The sequence below is a fragment of the Ostrinia furnacalis genome, unplaced genomic scaffold, assembly GCF_004193835.3.
Source record: "Ostrinia furnacalis isolate ACB-3 unplaced genomic scaffold, ASM419383v2 OfSCF2030, whole genome shotgun sequence".
NCBI lineage: Eukaryota > Metazoa > Arthropoda > Insecta > Lepidoptera > Crambidae > Ostrinia > Ostrinia furnacalis.
The window spans coordinates 90970-106819 of record NW_021132269.1 but is presented as its reverse complement, the minus strand read 5'-3'; the positions used below and the strand labels follow the sequence as shown (position 1 = coordinate 106819).

Sequence of the window (15850 nt, the reverse complement as noted above, 5' to 3'; positions counted from 1 at the left end):
ACACGCAGATTGTGAGTGTGAAATACATTAATCACCTTTTGTCTCCAGTTGATTAGGCATGGAGGTCTGACATACCACAGTATGACGTCATAGCACTTAAGTCCCTTAAAATTGACGAAAAAACAGAAACGCGTTGGGGACAATACTGACTATACCGTCATAGGATAGACAACTCAAAAACTTTGTCTAAAAAACGTGGATTTATATTTTTGATACTTTGACTATGTAAGTAGGTAGGTTAGGTTAGGTTTCATTAATTTTTCTTAGCCCTCAAAAAATTCAAAAAAGTTTTTATTATACTAAAACGTACTATGATTAATGTACCTAAGATTTTTATTATGTAACTTTTCAATCGACTGCAGGATTTCAAAAAAATATTTTACTATTTGAAAGGCACAGACGACAATACATCATGCTTAACTTCGTGGTATCTTAATTCGTTGCAATAAGAACGATATTTCAACATCAAAAATTATAGTTTAGCCTATTCGCGAACCTACTTAGCTGAAGGTAAATTGCAATACATCATGTAGAAATTGAATTATAATTTCATAAAATTACCAAGTGACAAGCTAGGTCATCAATATTATGACGCATATACAACACCATCAGAACCACCCCCTAGATGCCTGCATGACTACATTCCTAACATAGCGAGAAGAGCCTTGATTTTGAAGATTAATATAACTCCAGTGATTTAATGAATATGAACTGTATACCTAACCCAAAATAATAAATAGTAACAGTAAAATATTTAGTCAAATTCATGAAATTGTGCTCAAAAATTTCATTTTTTTCTTAAAACCCGCATAATTATGAATGTTACTGGCACGAACGAGAAACGTCAAAATTTCATTTCGAATTTCGAACGATTTTGATCGGGGAGCGCGCAGCAGACGACACTCGAGCAACGGAGTGGCGTCTCACTCCACATAGTCTTTACTTATGTACGTATACAGCGACCAGACCTGTTGGATCCCTGTAACGTCACCTTTGCTTCCTTCGATTGCCAAAGGTTGGTAGACGCGCGGGGGGCGCCGCAGGTCAGCTTAACTTGGGCGAAGCGGTACCGTCGAATACATAGGCGTAAGTATAGATAGATATAGAGAGGTAGTACACAGGGTGGGTAAGTACAGATAGCAGTGTCAAGGCAGGTCGCGTTAGATATATTTATTGTTTTTAATTTTGAACAGACGATGTAGCTGCTACGTGCAGTCTTGTGCAATGAGTTTTTGTGTTTTTATTTTTATATGTTTCGAATAGATTGCTATTGTTTTTCAAGAACTGTTTAATAATGTGAAATAGGGTTCGTGTTTTTTGTTTTTATTGTAACTGTATTTTTTTTCTATCTAACGGCAATTCTCTTAATTTTATTCGTAATTACAGCTTAAGTAGAGACTTGTTTTGGATAATTTGTTCCTTATGTGTATTAAATTAAACCTGGATTTGCCTTGAGATGTTTTCCAGTAGGGTATTGTACTTGCCTGAGTTGAAAAATACGGATGTAAGTCGCAAGTTCTAAAGCAGTAGTGCTCAAAATTATTACCTCTAATAATATAACTTCAATCAGTTTTGTATGTATGTTGTAAAATACAGGTTTTTAAAACCGGTTAAAGGCCTATTAAAATTCAACGCATAGGTTCATAATAATTAAAAAGTAATTAGTATTTACGAAAAAAAAATTACAAAAAAAACTCATGATAGATTTTTTAGGCCGCATTATTTAACTCAACTTGTCAATCAATCAAGGACTTTTGAATTGTGTAAATACACTTTCCAAAATAACTTAAGCGTGTTAATTCACAATAAGTTCATTAAACGTTTAAACAATAACAATAAAATAGCTGAAATTCCCATGAAAAACTAATTGCTACAAAAATTCAATAATTGCCACAAAAACATCTAATTCTAATAATTAACAATCAAACTCGGGTGCTGTCTGTACACGAAATATATACGTACCGCGCTCACCTACATTTATTTGTGCACCCACACAGGCACAGTTTTATAGCGCACGCACACAGCCAAGCGCAACGAGCTTCGCCTCGCGGGCTAGCGCATTTTATTTTACTCGAAACTCCAAGAGGATAATATTCCGATTTTTACAGTCGGCCATTTTTTTTTCGCCGTCATATTTACGTTCCAATTTCGAATCCACATTGTTTCGCGGTTAATTTTCGTATTTTTGTAACTGGCCGCGTGGTTTTTAAGACAAAAAAGTTTTAAGCTGGGGGTCACACTTTACTAAGGTTGAATGTATTAAAAATTGCACCTTTTTATTAGCGTCTGTCTGTATGCCGAGTGTTGCACAAGAAAAATGACACTTATTGTAAAGGGATAAGGGTGATGTAAGATTGAACAGCTTGACACCTGACTTGACGAGTGAAGGAGCTTCAACCTAAAAATAGCTCAGGATTTCTATCACGTTTTGGGATCTCGCTTATTTCAGTAATACGAAATACTCATTAACTACAGGTTATAATTATTATTTTATTCATATTTTAATTAATCTACATTATTAATCTTATGGAAAACTTCTGCTAGGTATTGAATTTAAAGTTCCAAAAAGATTTGCTTACCTAGTAAGTGGGTAAGAATTACAGTACACGTAATTTATTTTTATCTGTATTTTAGTAATGGAGAAACGATTTCTACTTTCTATTACTTATCTTTTAGTTCTTAAATTGAATTGAACAATACACGACTGCAATGCAATGTATGGGCATTTTTTAAAGTCAAAATAATTAATTATTGATAATGAATAACTTAAATGACGTTTTAATTTATAGTACATATTTTCTACACAACTGTCATTTACTACATAAATCATTTAACTAAATCATTATTTTTAATTTTTAATAATATTTCTTCTGACGACTGAAAAATCAGTATAAAGAAAATTAAATATAAAGGATCAAATTAGTTTGAGAACAGTATAATTGCGTGAAAAATTAGTGCACTTCTTGTCAGTGTGACGTAAGATTTTTCTATGATTGCACTTGTCGCCACTAGAACACGCATGTCAAATCATACATCCTAGATTTGAACTTTTTACCATGCGTGAAAAAACTCAATTTTCTGTGACCAAATTCCTTGTTCGTTGGTTCTACCAAGGCATAAGGCATAAGCTTATAGAGATGTGAAACTTGATAATCTAAGCGATAAAAATTATAATTTCGTTCTTGCACGTCTTGTCTTCACTCATCTTCAGTGAAAATGGTTGAGCAGAGCGGAGAAGAGACATGCGGATTCCGGAGCGCGTTTTTCGAGAAGACCTCAGAAAGAAAAGTCTCTGCACATCTCCGTTTTGTTGGAACTAACCTGCCCGCTATGCCAGCTTTTAAGGTTTAATTTGCCAGCTACTGAGCTTATTGGATGTTTTATTGTGCGAATCACAGAAGTTACCATCACCACATCGGTTTCTGCTGATGGTTTTTTCAGTAGTTTGGCCAAGTATGAAGGTACCACAACTTATCGCAGTAAAGAAGTAGGTATTATTGAAATATCCTGACAGTCTTTCAGCCATTTGGACTACTAGATTCTTATCCTAGTCCTTATGACAATAATAAAAGAAGAATAAAGGTACAAGTCCAAGATGGACTGCAGACCGCAAACTGCAACCGCAAACTGCAAACCTCTATGAAATCTATGAAAGCCGCAGTGGGGATTTCATAGAGATTTGCTGTTTGCGTTTGCAGTCTGCGGTCTGCACAGTCCATCTTGGACTTGAAAATTCTTCTTCTTCTTATCGTGTCGACAACAAACCTACACAGTGTCAGCCCAAAACTCCGCCACAAAAGTGGCGTTCTCAGCATCAGCCATTTGGACTACTGTATTAGGTATTATCCTATTTAACCTTATGATAATAAAAAAGAAGAATAACGAAAGAAGTTTACCTGTCTACGGGCGGCGGCAACGGCGCCATCATGTGTGGGTGAGGCATGGGCGGGTGTGGGGGGTGCGGGTGGAAGGGAGAGCCTGGGGGCGCGAACCCAGGCCCTGGGAAGTGGCCTTGCTGGGGCGGCGGGCCTGGCGGGAACCCGCCGCCTGAGCCGGGCCGGGCTGAAGGGCTGCCGAAGGGGCCCGGCGCCGCGTACGGGCCCGCAAACCCCGGCCCGGGCCCAGGGGTTGAGGGCGCGGGGGACGCGGCGAACGCGGGCCCCGCGGGGCTCCCCGCCGGCGGCGCGAAGGAGGGGAAAGGGGGCTCGCTGTTCCCGCTCTTCCAGGCGGCTGGAACGCCGCCCGCGCCTTCATCGAGCGCCGGCACGCGCCTCTGGAGTCCCACCGACATCTGTGGAAGAGAGCTGGTTAATCACACGTCTCACCATGGAGAACCTTGAGAGGGATCTTCATGACTCTTTGATTTTGGGCTTTGAACGAGGGTATTCAAAATGGGCCTTCAATGGAGAAGATCCTTGAAATCAAGGGGGAGCTTCACGACTGTTTCGATATTGGGTTTCCAACGAGGGAATTCTTATCAAGTAGGTATACGATACGCCTGTGGTGAATCCAGTTAAGTATACAGTTCTGCCAATCCTCACGTTATCCCTCTTTCATTCTTCCTAGTCTTTGAATCTAGAAAGTAATTGACCTGGTCAAAAATTGGTCACTATGAATGAATGGATTTAAGGCTAAGGTCTGGCTGGTAAAGACTCTAGCTAACACAATTTACTGTATTGACTTCAAAACACTGTGTGTAAATAAATCTAAATTAATCAATACTTGGATTCAATATTTCTCTGGATTCACCACTGCATCCACTTCATTGCTTATACCTAGGATTCAGGGGCAACTAACGCCTCCTCCGCATTTTCCTCTTATTCATCGAGATTCTTCGAGATTCCAGCAGCAGCAACAGGAACAAGTTGCTTTGAAAATACGGAAGCGGCGTTAGAAAACCATAATCTTATCTTATTTCATCAAAAGAAACAGAAAAATGGTGATTGCTTTATGGGGGCTAGATCTATGCCGAGCTATGTCTCATCAGGGAACGATATTTACTAAGTTCTAGAGGCCTGGTACTTGGTTAAATGAACAACATCTTCATCATTATTATTTTCCATTTCACGAAAACTGCACGACGGTCGCAGAACTCGCAGATTTACCGGAGGCAGTGAAAGATTTGGTCATACTTATATTCCAATTGACTTTTCGCTAATATAAATATCAATGTGTCAGTAGTTGACTACTACCAGTCCAGCAGTCGACGGGAATCGAACCACCGCATCTCAATAGGTGCTACATCCCATGTCGCTTGTCGCTTTAAAGAGATAATGTATCATTCATTATCATCATCATCTTCTCCACTGCAAAACATGATCCTCTTATTTGCTAGAGTCAATGGAGGATTTGGCCTACACTCCCTATGCTGGGGGGAAGTTAGGGGCTTGATATTAATGTTCTTTTTTTATGCAAGACAAGGCAGGTATTTGACCGCAATCGCACCTGGTGGTAATTTCTTCCTAAGGTCGCCTCTTACGACATCCACGGGAAGAATGGATACAGGTGAGATATGGGAAAATGTATCAATAACGGATATATTTCTAAGAATAACATTGCAATTTTACGTTATTATTATATTCCAAGATTGCGTTCGATGCAGCGCTTTCTATATTTAGTTATTGCTAGATGCAATCTACTGGAGTGACGTAAGCGTAAGTACGACGTTCATACAAGCCAGTCAGGTACAATAATTAGGCAACCAGTTGTTAAATTTAGTATTTGTGGCTCACTGGATGTAGTACGCTTGAGTGATAGTCGATTTTGCATGATAACTGTATCAAATTGTGTTAAATTCTGAAATGTTTTCTCAATGTCGCAGGGATAGAAGATAGTAAAACCTGTGAGAAGTTTTAGGTCTGTCGATTCATAACTTTAGTAGCTGTCAAAACGCTCGTATGCGTCATCCATAGTTTACTGGAGATCCATGTGACGTCACTTGTTTCTTTCGAACATTCAAAGAACTCGTCGTTCGTTCGTTTCAGCCAAATTAATGTCGTTCACTGCTATACAAAGGCCTCCCCCAAGCATTTCTATAACGACCGGTCCTACGCTGCCCGTATCCAGGCTCTTCGGTTCACCAAATCGTCGTTCCACTTAGTGGGGTGGGGTAACTTACTGAAAATATAAGTTGTTTACATCTGATAAAGCTAGGGTTCCCAACCCTCCCGGATTGCCCGGGAGACTCCGGAAATAATGGTTAACCTCCCGACCTCCCGGAGAGCAATATTTTCTCCGGTATTTCTAAAAATTAAATGCATCCATTGCTGCTCATACTTGTTTATAAATTTTATCTTTAAAAGAATCAATCACATGGACCAGCATTACTAAACTCCAGGAATTATTAAATATTGACATAGATAGTGACAAATTGTACGATGAGGTTGGACTTTTGCGTGAAGTGCAACCACATCTTATTGAAGAAAATCGAGTGGATTTACGCTGGATTGACTTCTTTTACGAAATCGAAAGACAGAAATCCCTGTCCTGAATTAAAAAAAATGGTCACGTTTGTTCTTTCCAATCTTGTCTCTATTAATGCTTCATTCGAGCGCGTATTCAGCGTGATGGGGCAACCCCCCCCCCCCCCCCACAATTCTCCCGGGTTGGTCCTTTCAAGAGTTGGCAACCCTAGATAAAGCCTCCAGGTACTATCAGTAATAATGCCCTCAATATTACTGTAATTCCTTCCTTCGGTGATATGACGTTCTAAATCTCCCAACATTCAAATAACCTTGTGTCACACTATAGCCGTCATTCCATCATCATTTCAACCCCCACATTATCTTTAAAGAAAGCTATAGCGGTTAATTCAGTCAGTACCTGTGGGTCTAGACAAAGTGCCATTATAATCGCAAACCAGTCGAAAAGTGGTCGAAAAGCCCCTTTTTTGTATGGAATTTGACGGATTCGATTTTCGATTCGATCAAAAAGTGCGTTTTGTCTAGGGGGGCTGAGGTCTGGGAGAGGTGACATTGACATATTTTGACGTGATAGAGCATACAAATCTGAATAAAAGGGACTTCTTGGCGGGAATCTGAAGCGTCACGTTAGCGGTTTTGTTTTATTTCCTCAAATTCGTGTTTAGGCGACTATTAATGTGTAATAATGGTGGGTTATTAACCATTGAGTGTTCGTGAACGTGCATGAGTGTGGGCGAGTGAAGCAAAACAGTGCATCGTGATTCTTCGGGTTCTCTCAAGTTGTCCATAGGAGGTCTCAGTAAAGCACCACAACTTTACTGAGACTCAAAGGGTGGGAAGGGGTATCATCTATCATCCTTCATTATATCATTACTTGATCTCATTTTGTAACTCGTATCACATAAATACTTGAAAATGGCACAAATCAAGTCGACCTCGACGTGTATTGCCAACATCATCAAAAAATAATCTGAAGTAAAGTTTCGCTGACGCTTGACGTCCCAAAAACACCCTCCCGTGCCGCTCCCATACCTCAGGCACTGACTGGGTTAAGAGCTAAACCTATAATCATTGTATCAGTTCTGTCTAGGACAGTGGTTCCCAAACTTATTTAGTCTACTAAATTACTTGTTACGTTAATCGATTGTTCCTGGGCGAGCTGCGCCCTCTACCTCAACTGGCATCCGCAGAATACCAGTGGTCGTGATGCGCTCTCTGCCGTCACGGCGTATACTGAGCTGATGCCATTTTGGTGCTTGTAGACGTTCTGTTGTCTAGTTTTAGTTATTATCTTGCTGTGTACCTACTTGCATCGAATAAATATTTTTCTTTCTTTCTTTCTTTCTTTCTTTCTTTCTTTCTTTCTTTCTTTCTACTGCCCACTTTGAGAATAAATTCTTTTTTAGCGCCCCCCATTTTTGTAGTCAAGAGTCGAGCTCAGTCGATGTCTAAGAGTCCTCCTAGTAGACGACGCCTCCCAAGCCTCTACACAACGTCCCGACTTTTTTTCTAGGTCTCTTACCGCCCCCCTAAAAGCCTGCAGCGCCCACAAGGGGGCGTTATAGCCCACTTTGGGAAAGACTGGTCTAGGACTTAATGGTTTCAACCACCTAATTCTGACATGGCAGCATAATAATGTCTGGTATAACTGACACCACATCAGACCAGACACTGTTATTGCAAACAACACCCTATTCCAACCACTTAAGATGCTATTGTTAAGGTTGATCTGCGTATCACCGAGTTATCACTGGGCAAAGTCCGACCACCTTGATTACGATTAATTAGATGTAATTAAAACAAGAGATGGATTGGTCTGTGATTACAATGTCATGCGTTGACATTGTTTACATTTTAATTTGTATATTTTAGCTATTTCAGCAGGACAGTGCATCCAAAAATAAGACTAGCTTTTGCCGAGTTCCTAGCGACAATAACATTTTTAAATATGTTTTTTTCCAGCATCTGGGCCCACTCTAAGATCTAGAGTTGATTTTAGTTGATTTGTTGTTTAATTTATTAATAAAAACATTGAAGTTAGGCTCAGTTGCTGGGAGAAAAAATATTTAAAAATTCAATCCAGCTACTTGGCCCGTGGACCAAGCTAAAAGTCGCTGGAAGACTCCTTTTTCCCGCGTGAGTTTTGGTCTGTCATTAGCAGGTTCAACATGAGCCCACAATATTTGTTCGTTATCCCAAATAAAAATATTTTTTTATCCCAATTGGAAATTATAAAAAACAAAAATTACGGGCTATCAAAAAAAATGTCCAACTAGTAAAATTTTTTAAGGATCAAAATCGTTCGCGCGCGCCGTTGATCGTCCAAAAATGTAACGATAGAAAAACTGAATGTCCCTAATATTTTTTTAAGGTTTAATATTTAGTTAGCCTAGGCACAGACCACCTATTTTTAGTTGGCCAATAGTTGGGTCGGGCATCTATGAAAGTGCGCACATTACACCGATTTGTTATCGGCCGATTCTCCATACAAATTAGAATCGGGCCCAATTATCGGCCAACTAAAAGTCGGTGGTCTGCGCCGCCTTGACTTAGGCAAGAAATAAGGATCGATCCCCAGTCTATTACTTTACTGAATTTTGGTCTATCCTGTCCCCCTTCTAAAAAACCAGGAAAAAGTCTCTGTGTAAAAATCAAAAATTTCTACGACATCACTCTTCTCTATGGAGTCGGAATCTAGGTCCTATGCAAAAGGCCCGTTTTCACAAACATTACTATGAGGTATTGAGGTCTCACAGTGCGCGGGTCTCACAGGGTGACACACGAACTTATCACAGAGCTCTATTCAACGCTTTGTGTTCAATTTGCTGCTTGACTTAAGCAAGCATCGTTTGTGAATACGAGCTTAATATTTTTGTTTAACCATAGAATAATAATAATTACATGATGATACCTACTACTACATGTTTAACTTTCATTAGAAATTGGCAAAAACACTTTCGAGAAAAAAACTGTCACGTTGACAAGGCGGTTTTTCGTAAAAAGAGCGTAACTGAAAATTATTATTTTTACAATAATTGTTTACCAAATCGTCCTTTGAGCTTTCGCGCTAGCTGGTAAGTACTGAAACTGGTAACCATGGCAACCAATTGGTATTTCGATTTCAAATCAATTTTTTTGTCGGCCGTTTGGTGTAGTGGTTCAGAACGGTCTACTATGCCGAGAGGTCCCGGGTTCGATTCCCGGCCGGGCAGAAATTGAAATGATGAATTTTAATTTCTGTGACGGGTCTGGGTGTTACTATGTATAATAATAATATGTATGTATTTAAAAAAAAAGTATATAAGTAGTATATCCGTTAAGCTAGCACCCATAACACAAGCATATTAATTGCTTACTTAGGCGCTGTGTGAGATTGTCCAAAGATATTTATTTATTTATTTACTACTAGCTTTCCGCCCGCGGCTTCGCCCGCGTGGAATTTTGTCTGTCACAGAAAAACTTTATCGCGCGCGTCCCTGTTTCAAAAACCAGGATAAAAACTATCCTATGTTCTTTCCCGGGACTCAAACTATCTCTATGCCAAATTTAATCAAAATCGGTTGCGAGGTTTAAGCGGGAAAGCGTAACAGACAGACAGACAGACAGACAGAGTTACTTTCGCATTTATAATATTAGTTGGGATTTCTTAAAAATGACACCCTCTTATTCATAGAGCAAATAATTAACAGTGCTAAAATAGCCTATGGAATGTTCTGTCATTTTTATGCCCGATTCAACCAAACTTTTAACCGAGAATAACTCCCGGTATAACTGCAACATTGTCAGTTTCAGTATGGGAAATATGTCAAAACGTCGATTAACTGACGATTTATTCTGAGACTAATATTTACTCTTTTTTGGTCGAATCCTCCCTTAGTCAATGTTTATTTCGTTGCGACGAAAGAAATAAAACGACGATATCGAATAGTAGGATATAGTGATTTCCAGGAAATATTGTGTGTGTCATTATTATATTTTTTGATTATTATGGTCTACTTTCTTTTTTAGATTATAAAACTTTAAATCATATAAGCGACAGATCTTATCCAACAGCGTATTATTTTTATTAACAAACGTATAATGGCGTCTCATTGTTCTTGTGTGAAAAATGTGTAGGGTCTTCAGATAAAATAGGTTCATACAAATACTTCTTTCGTTGTTTCTTTTCTATCTTAAAGCTTGCTAAACTATTGTATTGTTTTAGTATGTGAAAATTATATCCATCAGGCTTGGGATTGTGATGTTCTTTGACGTGATTTTGACGTTCGTGGATACGGGAATTGACAGATGACGAAAGATGTTTAAGTTTGAATTAGATCTTCTATAGTTTATCAGATATCATGTTAGCTGCTGTAAACTTAAATGTGCAATGATTTATTAAAAATTTCAAAATAGACCAAATAAGTAAAAGGAAATTACTGTCATTTTTGAGCTCGATTCATAATCGATGATTTATTTTCAACTAGCGGCCGCCCGCGACTTCGTACGCGTGGATCCTGTTTTACCCCCTTCATCTATTTTACGCGGTTTAGATTTTTTCATACAAATGTTTTTTTCCGCTAACTCCCGTTCCCGTGGGAATTTTGCAAAATCCTGTTGTAACTAAGCTTTAAGTTTACTAAGGTACCTGCATGCCGAATTTCAAGCGTCTAACTTAAGCGGTTCAGATTTTTCAAACAAAACGATTTTCCCGCTAATTCCCATTTCCGTGGGAATTCCTAAGTATCCTATAACCTGCCCAGGAGTATGAAGAATAATTGTACCAAGTTTCGTTAAAATCCGTCGAGTAGTTTTTGTTTCTATAAGGAACATACAGACAGACAGACAGACAGACAGACAGACAGACAGACAGACAGACAGACAAAAATTTTACTGATTGCATTTTTGGCATCAGTATCGATCACTAATCACCCCCTGATAGTTATTTTGAAAATATATTTAATGTACAGAATTGACCTCTCTACAGATTTATTATAAGTATAGATTAGAACCATTGAATTTATGCCTGGCGCCGTTTTTTCATCGTCATTCGATCGTGGCTCAAAAAATTCATATTCTCATTAAAATTGCGTCATTTCAGTCATCTCTTGATAAAAACCTTGCATAGCAAATCTAAGAAAAGACAGAACTATCTGCCTTTTTTCATTCTCAAAAACAACTTTTGGTGTAGCAGTGTATTCAAAAGCACTATACCGTTGTAAGTATTAAATTCATATTTAAATATCGTCGACTTCGGTGAAATTTAAAAATCGTCGCCATTCCCTGAATTAGGAGCATTTTCCTGTCTATGAGTGGCATGTTTAGTGGGTTGACTACAGCTTAAAAATAAAATTTCATTGAAAGACGCTTTTCCTGAATCCAGGATGTCATTTTTAGTTTATTATTCATAGACATTACTATGGTGATGAAATGATAATTTTAGCCATGTTGACACAAATAGCAATCGTATTTTACTTCATTCTGACAAATGAATATACTTAGATGGTCATGTTGACTCATGTTTACAGATTTGTTAGGTTTATACGAGAACTTCTGGGTCATTTCTAGACTGTTATCCCATTCATTAGTTCTTGTGTTGATAAGTATAATATTGATAAATTGGCTTACTTTATTGCAAGCATTCACTTCACAAGCATCCATCATAGCTAACCACAGATTGAAGGTAAATTTGGGTTTATCGATCTAAGAATTTGGGTATCTGTATGAGGCAGATTTTAATGACGTAAATCATAATTTATCTTTGGTTGCTTCATCACTGGGATTTCGATGATAACTTTGCTTTTGATGATTCATTTACCTTTGGCTATTTTGTTTTAATGTTTGATATTTTTACACATGGATTGCTCCCTCTCATTTTGTTCCTCTTGGTAGTACAATTTGAATGTTTAATGTATTATTTTGGAGACTTATTAAGACGTCCTTATCAATTAACATTAACGATAATAATGTCTAGACTGTTTTAAGTTTTCCATTGCAGACTTTATTGAAGATCGGCAATCGTATTCCATTTTGCGGGAATCTCTGAATGATTATCCAGGTAATTCATTCGTCATAATCTGTCAAGTAGAACAGTTCCTTCGTCATTTTGTTTGTTATTCTCTAAGCGAAGTGATCAACGTAACTCTGATGTTATTGGCAATTTTAGTTTGATATTTATTTCTTATACGGCCAATGTCATCGACACAATGCATCGCGTTGTTTCACTCAAGGTTGAGGATCGCTCATTATTATTTAACTTGCAGCCAACTCAATAGAACTAAGGGCTTATTTTTGTCAGCGCCAATTACTTGATTAGCACATTATTTAGCTTCATTATTTCGTGTAATACTGTTTTGCAACAACTTTCTTGCCTTTACTTCAATTGGCTGTTCTGAACTCGTTGACAATGTTAATTTGAATTGAACTGGTGGTTTTTATACATCCGTATAGGCATTCTTGTTTGTTATTGTGGATAATTTTTTGCTAAACCATGTAGGCTCGCTCTGTCTGGCTATAATGTACTTGCCCAAACAAGTTTTGAGGTTACCTAAACTGGACGTGCTCTAGTTTATAACTTGCTCGGTAGCACTTTATTGATCCTCCTGGTTTTGATGTAATATAATTTTCCATTGGTTATAAACAAACCATCAACTCGGACCAAAACATTACCATTTTGTCAATCCATTCTATCGTGGATGTTGTATTTCTCTGCTGTAGCTGTTAAGGCGTTGTTTTATAAACAAAGCCTTTTTCCGGTTATAAAAAACGACCAAAAAAACAACTGTGATTCAACCAAAACGCGAGTTCACTCGCAACCGGGTACCAGGCGCTCATAACCTACAAGATATCGATTCAAATAGCATTCCCTCCAAAACGCGCTACAAAAAAGGGGTTATCGATGAGACCTGCTCGGCTTAGAAAAAAAGCAGTGAGAATACGAGGGATAGTCCTCCGTACCTCGGTTCGATCAGCGGCCGCCCCACTCGAATATTAGGTGCTGGGCCGATCTAGCCCGCATTTCTGCTTAAACACAACAGAAAACACAGAAGCTGCTCACTCCACTTACGATGTTGCGGTTGCTTTTCTTCCTCATACGAACATTGCACGATCCATTTAACTATTCTAAAACTACACTACACAGCCACAAGGGTCCTCGCTCTCACTGACATGGAGTTTTTTTTTGGGTAGCGTTGTCGCGAGCGTCTACCGGCCGGCGGGTTAGAAAAAAAGAAGCGCGCAGGTAAGAAACGCTGCGGCGTCAGTGCACGCGGTATTAGTACCAATTTACATTATTTCACTGATTAGTTGAGGAAAAATAGTACGATTTACGAATGCGATCCTAGCATTTCGTCGCGACGGTGTGATCGCTCGGCGTGAATCGCTCGATCGCACTGGTTTTGGGGAGCGTCGGCCAGCCGCGGGGGTTGGGGAGGGGGCCGCTCTGCTTTACCGACCCCGCTGGCAATGGCTGTTTCGCCGACATTGGAGCGGACAGGTGGCGTGGTCAAATTCCAATGAAGCGCTTCAAGTAAGACTGGATAGTTTTGCGTTTCGGCTGGAGATTGCTGCTAGCAAACTTTTTTTGAATCAAGTATTGTTTTTATATTATTTCAGATTTTATTAAAATATAAAAACAAAAATTAAAAATTTTCAGTTGCACCGTTTTGCACCGAACATCACGAGTTTTCGATTTTATTCGTTTCTTTTAAATTGATTTTGTTTTGATTTTTAAGATCTAAATTGATTTTAATGAATTGAAAATGATTAGAAATTGAAATAAAATAAGCTAGGTAATTTACAAAGCAGTCTGTTAAAAATACAGTTAGATTTTCTCACGTTCTGTGTTGGTTGCTTTGGTCTTCTGACATAAATTCTTCTTGGCCTCTTACATAGGTACTTACTAACTTATTACTTATTGAAACGCCTAGCTAGAAGGTACCTAATGACGAGCGTAGGGTAGTAGGTACACTACCTACCTAAAGTAAAGTCTTAAACCTATGATATTTGTATGAAGCGGCCCCGGAGAGTTTGACGAAATATCGATATGTAATAGTGATTCTGCATAAAATTTGGTCCATATTATTTGCCTTTTATTTAAGTAGGTAGGTATTTCGCTGTTGTTATCCGTTTATAGCGAATGTGTAGTTATTCAGTGCGATTTTAGTTTTACAACAAAAACCATATTTTCTCTAGGCCCACTGATTATTTATTTCTTAGTTTTGTAGCCCATGTTTTGACAACAATTCCACGCAGTGTTTATGAACTACGCCATAGGTCACGGGGTTTGATTCCCACAGAAGACAAACTTGAGCTAGTAGGTTGGGAGTTTGGGACTAGATGGCGCTGTATTTAAAGTACCTACACGTCCATGTAGCTGGCGAAAGTCGAAACACAAAAACTAGTATTATTAAATTAACTGTGAAATGAAACCAAAGCAGAAGAAACTGTAATGAAAAATTTAAGCAAATTGAAATCCCATTCCACCGATCACGATTCTTATGATACAGCCAGAAGGTAGACAGACGGACAATAGAGTTTTAAAATAGGGTTTCCCGTTTCTACCCTTTGAGTACGGAACCCTAAAAACAGCAAATTAGTCCAGGCGAATTAAAATATTTTTTATGAATATTAACAGCCTTTTTGGTTAAATTCTGTGGTTAATTAGAGCCTTTGCTTTAAAGGACAGTGCCAATCCATGTATGGAAGTTGGACCAAGTGCTGCCCAGAATGAAACCATAGTGCATTTTGTTCCTCAGGCCAATACTAATTTATAAACCGGAGCGCACTGAAATATGTCCCTGGAGTTAAGAGAAAAAAAGAGTTTTGTTTTGAATTTTTTACATACAAAATATCATCGATGTATACGTACTAAGCATAGGATTTGGCGATTGTGGCATTAAATAACACTCGATATGTTGAACTTAACCATACTGCATCCGTACACCTTACTTTAGTACGACTTCGACATTCTTTATAAGCGATCAAACGCTGTTGCAGTAGTTTGGTTACTTGACAGAAATTAATTNAAATTAAAATTGTCTCTACCTGTAGCGGAGAATAATGTTGTGGCTGGCCTTTGTTCAAACGATCATAGCAAATGTTGTGATAGGGATAGAGACATGCGATTTTTAGTTTTACAAAGATAATACGATAGAGAATAATACAAAGTAATAAAAACCACCAGTTATAGGGGCATTTTTTGGAGAAATTTATCAAATAACCAAAAAAACACGAATTTTTAAGCAGATTTTTTTCAAAAATTATCATTTTTTATTATTTGTTTACCTTTTTTGTGTATTTTATGTATTTTTTTAGTATTGCCTGTTATTTAGCATTATTACTGTTTTTATTTTATCAGGATATACCGCTTAGTTTAAAAGTTATTACGTTTTCTTTACAATAAGTAATTGGAAGAAAAAAAATTCTATAAAAAATTAAAAAAAAAATCT

The 15850-nt window shown here is 38.1% G+C and overlaps 1 protein-coding gene across 8 annotated transcripts in view; it reads right to left on the bottom strand.

The window, feature by feature from the left end:
- The window catches only part of Chi (LIM domain-binding protein 2 Chi), a 46026-nt gene extending 32195 nt beyond the window's left edge, over positions 1 to 13831 (bottom strand). For 2 of the 8 annotated variants that reach the window (XM_028306510.1, XM_028306511.1), the window contains exons 1-2: positions 13459 to 13831; positions 3897 to 4291 (exon numbers count right to left, since the gene is read on the bottom strand). In XM_028306510.1, the coding sequence (XP_028162311.1) occupies positions 3897 to 4291; positions 13459 to 13494 (431 nt within the window). In that variant the 5' untranslated portion in view covers positions 13495 to 13831. Of the gene's footprint in view, positions 1 to 3896; positions 4292 to 13358 lie in introns of all 8 variants that reach the window. The other 6 variants (XM_028306513.1, XM_028306512.1, XM_028306509.1 and 3 more) reach the window with 5 other exon arrangements.
- Positions 13832 to 15850: the final 2019 nt, after the last annotated feature.